General features: G+C 37.5%; 2 protein-coding genes across 3 annotated transcripts; both read right to left on the bottom strand.

Moving 5' to 3' along the window:
- Positions 1-2,348: 2,348 nt before the first annotated feature.
- Positions 2,349-3,138, bottom strand: LOC130729435 (uncharacterized). Its single transcript, XM_057581199.1, has one exon. The coding sequence runs from the start codon at positions 3,052-3,054 to the stop codon at positions 2,566-2,568; it is 489 nt and encodes a 162-aa protein (XP_057437182.1). The 5' UTR covers positions 3,055-3,138; the 3' UTR covers positions 2,349-2,565.
- Positions 3,139-4,856: 1,718 nt separating this feature from the next.
- Positions 4,857-10,853, bottom strand: LOC130729434 (uncharacterized). 2 transcript variants are annotated; one of them, XM_057581197.1, is made up of 9 exons: positions 10,395-10,853; positions 9,847-9,996; positions 8,724-8,938; positions 8,520-8,590; positions 8,257-8,419; positions 6,374-6,545; positions 5,846-6,004; positions 5,490-5,578; positions 4,857-5,128 (listed from the first exon to the last, which is right to left on the bottom strand). In XM_057581197.1, the coding sequence occupies exons 1-9, from the start codon at positions 10,723-10,725 to the stop codon at positions 5,024-5,026; spliced, it is 1,455 nt and encodes a 484-aa protein (XP_057437180.1). In that variant the 5' UTR covers positions 10,726-10,853; the 3' UTR covers positions 4,857-5,023. The 2 variants fall into 2 exon arrangements, with proteins under 2 accessions (XP_057437180.1, XP_057437181.1); XM_057581198.1 differs by having other exon boundaries at positions 4,857-5,119; positions 10,395-10,846.
- Between the last annotated feature and the right edge of the window lie 841 nt (positions 10,854-11,694).

The raw sequence follows: 11,694 nt of genomic DNA, 5'->3' as shown, positions 1-11,694 counted from the left end.
AAATTTCTTATAATGTGTTGGATTAGACTCAGGGGTCGATCTTTTCATCCAATAAAATCTAAATTTTCGTTGTAAGTACTTGTTTCCTGTTACACAATTGATTAGAAGAGAACTGACACTTTGGAAGAACAATTAGATGCAGAATTGGATAAAAAGATTAGCCCCTAAGTCTAATCCAATATATAATGTACATCTCAGTTCTAGTGCGATTATAAGGAGATAGCCTGGGAGACGAGCCTTTCTTATTAGGAAAAGCCTAAACATTGGACCTGAACTAGAAATCCATACAGCAAGATTCCATTATTTGATTACTTATTCAGACTTCTTCATTTTCACAAAATGTACATCTCAGTTGTAATGCTTCTTCATGTTGACTTTAAATCATATTAGTCAATGTTTTTTTTTCCTGCTTCTTTTCCTCCATCTTTTGCAAATGTAACAATAACAACAACTACAAAAGCCTTATGCTACTAAGTGAGACCGACTATATGGATCACACTACACCATTGAGCACAATAAAAAACAAGATTTTGATGAGTATCATTGATAATGAGATCATTTTTAACAATATCTTCCTAAGTTCTAATTGGCCCCCTTCTATCCTTTTTCACAAGACTAAAGATCACGTTATCAACCACCACCACAGGTGCCTCCAAATGTCTTCTTTATACATGTTCATACCACCTTAACCGATTATTTGTCAGCATCTCCTCAATAGACGTCACTCCAATATCTCTTATATGATCATTGCGTATATTAGTTTTAATTTCCCTTCTCTACCCTAGCTAACCAAACCAAGGTATTTCCCTTCCCAACCTTTCAAACAAACCAAATAAGAGAACTTGGTCTTCCCTCTCCTTCCTTCCATTAAAATCCCTCTCACCCAAACTGCCTATAATTGGAAGCTACCGTGCCTTTAGCTATAGATATATAGGATATACAATACAACCTACTTGCTAGTAAATAACATCAATTGTGATCCCTAAGTTAAATTATCAGTACACTCTGAAAGATAAACCATGTATGAAGGCTTAATCAGATCCATCAAACAATAACATTGTTCTTCTGTCAATATAATTAGTTGACTTCAATAATTCTTCATGCGCTACTATAACATTACTAGATTCCGACGCTCATAAGAGCACATGCAATTTCTAAACCAAATACTGCTCCATTAAAGGCCAAAACTAAAAAACAATCAACTCTTTCAAGCAGCTTAAAGCACACTAAGTCAAAAGAAATAACATATTCTGTTAAAATCAACGCATAGAATATGACCTAATATTCCCATATTACAGATGTCTCACTGCCCAATAACAAAACATCATTAATTATTAAAAAAGCACTAGCACATCTCAATTTTCTTTATCAAAACGTACCTGTATCATAGCTTCATATTGTCCTGAATCTACCTAATCCGTCAAGCCTCAAATCTAATACCGCCAGAAGGATTTTAAACAACATATTCATCAATCATTGCTTCAAATAACAAACAAAAATCTAATTAACCAAAAAGGGATAAGTTCAATTTTGCTCTCAGTGATTCTATGCCTTTGATATATGATGAACCAATCATATTTCAATTTATAACACAGGCCTCTTTTTTTGCCAAAATAGGCACAACTTTGCTATGTCAAGACTTAACCAATGCTGTTTCAAAACCAATTGCAACTTACAGAATTAGTTTGAAACTGTGGTCTCCTTTTCTACACCTATAATGTTAGCAAAAATGTTGTGTAGATTGTGTAGACACTCAAGTGGTGTGTCCATACCCAAATGATAATGAGAGAGCAAGGAAGCGAAGAGAGAGGATTGATATGTGATATATGATGTGATGTGATGGAGAGAGAAAAATAAAGAGAAGAATGAGGCATATGTGGGGTGCCAGAACCATTGTGTTTAAAAATCAGGAATAGTAAGATTAATTCTCGAGGTTAGGGATGATCAATTTTGCTCACACAACTGCATTGAACCAGGGATGTGCCTTCTACCCATTTCAGGAAAAAAAAAAACAGTGAAACACCGCCATAGAAAATACATAGCATCGAAATCCAGAACACACATCAGATGATTAACCAAAAGATCTGTTATGTTAACATTAACAACATCCAAAGACGGGCCAGTACACTTACAAGATCGACCACTCTTACAATCATCACCTCACCACACTACATCACAAATGGGAGAATTTTCCAGCCTTCCTATACTAATAAGCACACCCCTAAAATACATGTCAATAACATTAATTTGACACAGTGCTCTACTTTTCTTTAGAGAAAAATATAACAATGTCAGATTTCATGGTTGTTTTGGTGCACCTAGGCACTTGGCTACTAATCACAAAAACATGGTCGCAACAACGCAAATAGTTATTTTATAGCAGGCCAATGACAACCAGCACCAATGTTCAAAACACCAAATACATAAAATAAAAAAAGGTCAACAACAATAAACCAGGGCAATGTTCAACAAGTTCTGATCTTTCTCCAAACCCACGAATTCAATCACATTATTCAACAACTATGATATAAAAGCCCCAAATTCTATCGAATTATTGAAAAAACCCTAGGAAGTGTCCCATGGTTTGGGTTCTGGCAAAGCGACGACCATACCTTGGAGATCATGGTCGAGGAGGAGCTGGCAACCGAGCCTGGAGTGCTTGTTGAGGACCCTAGCACGGGAATTTCTGGTGAGGACGTATTCCTCGTCGTAGGATCTTGGGGGAAGCTTCTCGAGCCATTCCTGGGCGATGTTGACCTCGCAGTGAGCGGAGCAAGCGTCGATCTCTTCGAGGCGGTGGGAGTCAGGGTCGACGAGGCCCTTGTTGATGAGGGCTTTGAGGACGGTGTGGCCGGAGAGACCAATCACGTCGTGCTTCTTGCCTTCGAAGTCGATGGCGGAGAAGCGCACGATGCGGTCGGAGACCTTCTTGGAGGCGGTGGTGGTGGAGGAGGAGGAGGAGGTGGAGGTGGCGCGAGAGATTAGGGATTTGGAGAGGAATGAGAGGCGGTGGTGCGATTGGGAGGTTAGCCTGTGCAGATTCGCCAACGCCATTGTTGCCTGGGTGAGGAAGAGGAAAGGGAAGAGGGTGTCTGTGTGTCTCTGTCTTTTTTGTTTGGAAAATTAAAATGAATGACAAGGAAAATGAAAATGAGATGTTCCTGGTTTTTTTTTTTCTGACAGATTTTTGGGCCGTGACATGTCTTAAATAATTTTATTTTTAAAATACTTCTATAGTTTGGTTGCGGCTTAACCCTCTCTTGGCCCCAATTTGGCTCGCCTAGCGTTAGGACCTGGATCCGGGCTCAGATTCATGGACCTCACTCGACCCTGTTTGTGGTCGTAATTTAGTGGCTATGGAGGTGGAGGAATGAGAAGGTTTTGAGAGGATAAAATGGACGTTGCATTCTACTTGTGTGTGGATTAGGAATGAGGAGAGCGAGCATCGTTGTTTCCTTGGTCAGAGTCATGAGCGTCGCCTTGATTCGTTGCGGTGTGAGCGTTGGAGGCCACCTCCCGATGGGTTTATTTTTCTTGCTGTTGATAGTGCCTATATAGTGTTACTCATAACCATATGGGGATGGGTGAAGTTATTCGGGACTGTCACGAGACTTGGCAGCTTGGCTTTGTCGCGGGAATACAGGCTAGCGATCCCCTCCTAGCAGAGTTGCAGCCCATGCGGATAGGTCTCCAAGTGTTGTGGGAGCGTAATTTTCGAAAGATGTTTTGGAAACGGATTGCTTGGACATTGTGGGGATCCTTACTCATGGGAGGTCCAAATTTCATGCGTGCGCCAGTATCTTTATGGACATCCACCTTCTTCTTGCGCGCAATTGGGACGTTCGACTTCGCCATATCCCTCGTGAGGATAATGGCCCTGTAGATTGTCTTACGGGTTTGGGTGCTAGTCGACAGTTGGAGCTTACTAGTCTTGATGATCACACGAACGCAATTGTTCCGCTGTTGTTTAGGGATTCTTTAGCTTTGTAATTTTGTCTTTATTTCCCATCTACCAAAAAAAAATTTGGAAGAAATATTTATAATTTTACTTCCTATTTTTCTAGTTTATTTACTTGCATAGCCAACAGATTAGCTATGGTGGCCTCCCGCGCAATGCAATTGTTGGTTGGTTGGGTGGCCTTTCGCTACCCTTTTCGTGTTCATGTGCCCTCTCTGTAGAGCTCTTGACCATCAAGCATTATCTTCTCCTAGCATGAGATTTGGGTTACTACGACTCGTTGGATGCTATTAGGATATTTCTACTCGTCCTTGGCGGTCTATCTTTCCCCCATGTTCGGAGAAAAGCTAATGGGTGTGGAGATAAGCTAGCTCCGATGGGTTTGCGTTGCCGGTTGATCCCCATAGATGGTGTTTGTTGCCTCCTGAGTTGAATATGCTCCTTGCTTTAGACGCGTTGTTGTAGTGCAATTTTTTTTTTTTGATTCACCAAAAATAAATAAATAAAATACACAATTATCCAATTAGAAGTTATCAATTTGACACTAAATTTGAATATCAAAATATTTAAAGTGGTTAATGAAGTGATATGATTAAATGCAAGTGTAAAACTCTTTATTACGCATACAGATTAAATATTTTTTTTTCCTTCTAGTGCTTTAAATTTCAAAATTGTAATTGTATAGTTTTTTTTTTTTTTGAAATCAAAATTGTAATTGTATAGTTAGGCAAAGTATAGTGTGTAGTTTTAATAAGGGGTGCCCATACATTGGGTTGGCTTAATTTTGGGGTAAAATAGAATCCAAACTCATCAAATTTTTTTGTTTTGTTCAATTCATCAAATTTAATTAGATTGGTATGGTTTTGTTTGTCTAAATTATTTTCAGCTAACTCAAACAAAACCAATCCGATCAACATCGGTAATAAGATTGATAATTTATGAAAGGAATTGCAGTACAATATCGGCAATAGTTTCATATGATAATAAATAGTTTCAGATGTAGGAATTCCAAGTGGCCACAAGCTTTCACATCCTCAGCGAGTAATTCTCATGAGTTGCATACAATTAAACAAGAACTCGATCCACAGCAAAAGGTGCGCTATCAACTTTTCCTAGACAGCCCAACACCATATCAACAACCATTTCAGCAGTCCCCAAAGCCTGCAAATTCTCCACAAGTAGTAGACTTCTCAATTACAAGCCAAAAAAAGAGTAAAAAGAATGAGTTTAAGAATAAACTGGCTGAATATATGTTTCCTACTCATATTCAATTAGGTTTCACAATCAAGCCGCCGAACTAAATTGAAATTGAAAAAAGACCAAAAAGATAAGATGAAGAAATGTTATTTTACGTCTATGTAAAATTGTTTACATTATCAATGGATGCACTTAAATTCAAAAAGAACTGCACTTCCTTGATATAATGTCTAATTGTCTATAATTCAGCTGTGCATGCTGCTACCTTTTAGTTTAATAGGCAATGTTTTAGGAAATTTATAAAATAAAAAATTAGAAGTTTCTGAAAGCTCACCATTGAAAGCCCGCCTCCTTCATGTCCGGCTGCGAGGTACACATTTGACAAGCCAGGCACGGGCCCAATCATTGGCTTCCCATCAGGCACTGAGTTTAAAAATCACGCATGTCAAACACAGTGTATTGTATTAGTGTAGATAAATTTTGGAAATGTGAATAAAATCTAGGATTTAATTTATATGCACTGAAAGTGTAAAGAGTTTTACAAATGACATCTGATAATATTTTGCAAGGTTTCTGATGTGTCCAGATTGGATGTCTCTGTAAAACTTTTACACTGTCAGTGCATGATTATAGAACTCTATGTAATTCAGAACTTCAGAAGCATAAGATTGTACAGAAATATAGACTCACTGTAAGGTCGTAATCCTACTCTGACTTTTCTATCTGCACTTAGATCTGAAAGGGAAAGCATTTTCAATTTGGGAAAGAACTCTCCAACTCGTTTCCATATATAACTGACAACAGACTCGTCCAAATCAGTGTTGAACCCAGCAAATTCACGGCTACTCCCTTGATGGTGGATAAGATTTTGGAATTTTACCAAAGTCGTGAGCAAAAAAAGAAAATGTTAGAACTTAGAATTCTTAATCATGACAGAAGCATTTGCATCAACTGCAAAAGGGTTAAATTCAGCCAATGTATGAGACTCTAATACAAATGCATGTCTAAGAAATTAGCAATGGCAACCACAAAGAGGAAAACAAGAGAATATATTACTTCCACCACACCTTTGTTAGGAAATCCTTTTACAAGAATTTCTTTTTATCTAATACAAATTAGTAAAAACTTGAAACAACATCTACAATCACCCTATAGATTGGAAATTTTAGCTTTTCCCATTGGAAATATCTACAATGTCTATAGAAAAAAAAAGCTTACCGATAAGAAGATTCCCTGCTGCATCTACAGTAGCTGTCATTGAAACAGAGAAGTTCCGTCCATGATCTGACGATTCTAAACCAGAAATTGTTGGATGATCAACATAACCTGCCTCCATCAGGCCATGATTCAATTGAAGGAAATTGAAATTTTGAACCTCAAGTAGATGACCCTTCACGCAAAACAGAAGAACAAATAATAGGAATCAAATCAATTAAGAAGTAACTTTGATCAGCTTGAGGTACTCAAGATATGTCAGTATTATATTTGCATGAGCATGAACAAGCAAACACACATTTATTTAGGGCACAATTATGTTTTCCATGAGGGAATAGGATGCCCTTGCTGCTTGTCACAATGCTAAAGATTTAAAGTAATTTCCTCAAAGTCTCAAAGAACCTATGACATAATAGATCACGAAATACGGAAATGAATAGATTGTAGTAAACTTAAAACCGTCTCTACGTTAAATATTTAATTCTAGTACAGTTTTAAAGAGAAACTTATTGTAATTTTGGAAAAGCTGAGATTTAAATGTTGAGAATGATATTTTTCAAGTCCCTAAAGTGAGACTAAGATTCAATTAGGGTATACTAATCCTAGACTACACCAAAATAATAATAATATTGACTTAAAAAGAAGATTAGAACGGAAACTTTAGATCTACTGTAAGTTTCCTGAGGTGTTGGAGTAAAAAATAAAGGAAAGAAGAACCAACAGAGCGAATGAGGATAACAAGGCATCGAGAAAGAGCTTTTGAGAGAAATATGAGGATTCAAGGAACAACGAAATGGTTGAAGCACTTGGAAGAGCTTGAACTCCCTTCAGGAACACAAGAAGTACTAAAGCTTACTGATCTGGGAACCATAGTCTCTGTTCAGCCACACCGTCAAGGAGGTTTGTCTCAAATCCTTTTGTCATCGGGCATCAAAGGAGGCACCACAGTCTGGTCCAAAGACTGCTAATTGGTCTTCCCTCTAGGAACCGTTATCGAGTCGCCCTCACACAATTATGCACGACTTTTCAGCAAAAGTTACATCAGTGTGTAAGGTCGACGCGTCACCTTCCCGGTGTCTGATTACCATACCACCAGACGAGTCTGGTTCATCAGCCTCAGAGAGTGGGACTTCTATCCCAGTAAGTGGCTTGGCAAGCTTTGGATAGAAGTACTCCTGAGGCATCTCAGACCTTGGATGGGACACTACTTGGAAACCATAGATGGGGCATGCATGTATCCCATGATGCCAAGATAACCTAACTGACCAGAGTCACCCTTGGACAACTCTACTTTACCTTGTGCATTAAATGAATTGCACTATCTGTTCATTGTTAGGTCTTACAGACCACGGATTTTCCACTCTACCATAGTCACACCTCACAAGGTAAGGAACCCAACTCATTTACATTATTCTTTCCTATAAGTTTTTTCAAATATGACAACACACACCAAAAAATTCAGGCACTAAATTGAAACTTAAGATAAGGAATAGAGGCTTCAGATGAAAGGCAATATTGCACAACAAAACAAATATGTCAAGTTCATTACTTTTTCAAGCAACAAACTGAATAGATTAAGAGAGCAACTTTTTGGTTACTTAGGCAAATTATATAATGTCGGTAAGCATACACCATAGTGATTTATGATTTTATTTTTTTGTTAAAACTCATAACACTATGAGATTGGGACAGAAGGTTTCTTTATCTCATAGCCCTCAACAGTCACCACCCACCAGACAAAGATTACAGCTACAGAAATTCAACAAACTATCACAATTTCCTTTCCATTTTCATAGCAAAATTTACCATAGTGCATGGTAAATAACAGTAATTGTAAAAACAATGAAGTAATTCCAAAATTAGGTCACTTCAAGCTGTATGCGTACCTTTCTAGGCCTTACAGGAACATGTAACTCCACTCCCCAATTTCTCAACAAATCTTCCATCAAACAACCAGTCCAACAACCAGTTGCAACTATAATTGCTTTCTTGCTGTATAATGTATTCTTGGAGGTCCGAACAGCTTTAATATCCCCATTGCTATCTGACCTGAGCAGAAAATGAAAATCATGCTCAACAAGATTTGTTTCCTACAACCTTGCTTTCAGTGCCACAATTATTGCAACATAAGGATGTAAGAAAGTTAAACCTGATGAAACATTGCACTGGGTCATCATAAAATTCTGCATATCTTCCTTTTGATGCAAAGTTCCTGTTAGCCTACACATTAACAATAAAATTGATACTGTAAATCTGTTGTCATAAACACCATGGCAAGTCTTCAGTTAAGGAAAAATTTAAATATTGATATTTCTTACAGGTTGCAAATAAAAATGAACCAATAATACAAAACCTTTTCAATATATGCAACAGTACGATGAGCATCCAATTGGCAGTCATCTGGTAGAAATGCAGCTGCACTGTCTTTCTCCACCAACAGATCAGGTTCCTGTTTAAACAAATCACTGGTACACAGGTACTCGGCTTTCAACCCAGCTGCGCTAAGCTGTTTCACCCTTCCTTTTAGCATGTCTGACTCTGCATGTGTTCTACCAACTAATAGGCTCCCTGTAATCAAAAGACATGTCATATCATATCTTTAATCACTCAGAGAAGAGGCTGAAAACATCAATGATTATAACTATCAAGGCCTCCTGCCTATTAGTGCATATGACATTTATGGAAAACTGAAAGGTTCAGACACACCTTAAGCCCTTAACTAGCATCGCCAATTCACCATGATATAATAGCATATAAATAATTTCAATCTGCTACTACTTATAATATTATTATGATTCTATCTCACTTTTTTCCTTTGACCATACAAACACAGGCAGATTTATTTTTAAAATTAAGAAAGCAGTTGTTTTATTTTGCATCAGTAACACAAATACAGATCTCTCTTCTTATGAGACACTCAGTCTTCTTCATTTTATCTGTTGTTCTGACCTCTCAGATGTCAAAAAGTGATTTCAGAAAAATCTAACACCTATAGCATCATGGCACCAAAGGATAGATGCCAATGGTGCGAAAAGGTGCAAGGCACGTCATTATAATTCCTACTTCCTCCCCATAGCCAGATGATATTCTGGATTGAAGAGGGCCTTGAACATGTTCCCAGCATACATTTTTAACATAGCAAGGTGCCATGGATGCATGCTGTCCAAAAAATGAAACATATAGACACTTCCTAGAAAACCAAATATATTTTTTGTTTTTGGAGTGGAGTCTAATTTTATGTGATTAAGTAATTGCTTGTAAAAGTGGCAGTTTATAAGTATAATGCAACCTGAAACTTCATTTTTTTAGTCCCACTCATATCATTGCGCTTGCAAATCGTGTCTACACTCTACACTGATGGCTCACAATTAAAGATGCAGTTGTATGTAGCTTCAAATTCTGAGACACGTTGATTTGACTCTATTCTAAATTGCAGTACAAACAGAGAAATTTGTGGATAAATGCAGCAATTATACCAGTTTTTTTCCAACCCAACTCCAGCGTAGGATCCAAGCCTTGCTCTTCTAGGCTTCCTGCCAGCATCTTCCAAAGTTGATGGCTTCTCCATGTAAGATCCCATATGTCACTCCCAGGTGTTTTGTGTGTCATCCATAGATATCCCTGCCCTAGATAGAACCAGCTCAAATTCCAAAACAAAGAGGAACAGATCCTACAATTACTCGAAATTCAGTGTAAAATACATTTTAAAATTCTGCAAAACAAAAGAAATGATGCACTGTGACACACAATCTAACTCTAAAGTATCTTCCCTATGATAAATAAGCCAACAATGCTAATCACAAAATTAGTAAATCCACTAGACTGTTGAGTCAAACAATCTGGGTACACTAAGTTGGAGATGAAATTACTATATCTGAAATAAATAATCACAAACACATATTTCAAAGAAATAAAAACTAATTTTGTTCTAAAAACCATTCCAGAAAGTGAAACACACCCATGTGAAATATTTTACTTGAAGAAGCAGAACATCACATGTAAGAAGAGATGCATAAAGGGTTACCTGCGCCGGTGGCACCAGAACAAGGGACACCCTTATCAACTATGGCGATTGATAGGTCCGAACCCAACAGGAACTGGCGAGCGATGGTCAAACCGATGATGCCAGCACCCACTATGACAACATCGAACTCTTGAGACGAAGAAGAAGAAGAAGAAGCAGAGAACCGAGGAACTAGTTGGTTTCCAGTGGTGGGGATTTTCCAGGAAAGGGATTTACTGGAAAGTGAAGAGGGAAACGAGGTGGAATGGTGAGTAGAAGAGAGAGTGGTGATGATGTTGTTGTGGTTGAGAAGGGTCGTTGGGTTCAGGAAGAAGGTGGAGTGTGAAGCCATCGTCACAGAGTGTTCCTTCCACTCTCTGCACTTCAGTGGTAGCTACTGCTACTACTGTTATTCAAACAACGTTGTTTGAATATAACAAGTTGGTCACACGATCGAAAGTCTTTGTTTATGTTTTTGTTCTAAACTAGTATGTTAACCCGTGCTTTGCACGGATAATTAGCATTGAAAATTTTGAAGGGCAACAATTTCACACAAAGAAAGGATACTTGGACCCATAAATAATGCAATAATGTACTGTTTACACATTATATGGAATGAAACATACCCTCTGCAAATTTTTCATAGCGTTTTAAATGCCATCAAGGTTGCATGTATTAGAGTGAATTAATACATCAACAAAACCAAATTTTTCACTTGTAAAGAAAAATGTCAGCATATCTCATTTCTTCAATTCATGTGTGGTGCAGAAAGCTCTCCAACCCTTTCCAAACCTAGCATAAGTCCGATGTGGAACACCAAGAATTGTACATTTGAAACAGTTCACCCAAAATTTCTTGATGTTTTTTTTCGTCCTTAAAATATTTGATTAATACAAAGAATTACTTGAAAGAACACAGGAATATGAATGTATAACTGTATTAATGTAAGCAACAATTTGAAATTTAAAGACACATTCTTGTATACTATAGAAACCAAAAAAACACTTGAAAATAAAATATATTTTATCTTATCAAAATAATCATTTTGTGCTTGTGGATTTTATTGGTCTAAGAAAATGAAAATAGAAGTTGGAAGATATAAGTATGACATAGTAAGGCTGAAAATCATACAATCTGGACATGGGTTATCATAGCAAATGTTGCAAGGTAAGGCTGAGAAGGAAGTTGGTGAACCATGCTTGGAGGTGTAAAAGTTTTAAAGATGTATTGAGATCTGTAGGATAGTTGGATGAATGAATATATTGTCAATGTGGGGTATTTATAGGCAAAATTGACCATTATTTTCCAAACTTTCCCACCC

This window comes from Lotus japonicus, chromosome 1, assembly GCF_012489685.1.
Source record: "Lotus japonicus ecotype B-129 chromosome 1, LjGifu_v1.2".
Classification (NCBI taxonomy): domain Eukaryota; kingdom Viridiplantae; phylum Streptophyta; class Magnoliopsida; order Fabales; family Fabaceae; genus Lotus; species Lotus japonicus.
This window is presented reverse-complemented; position numbering and strand designations above follow the sequence as displayed.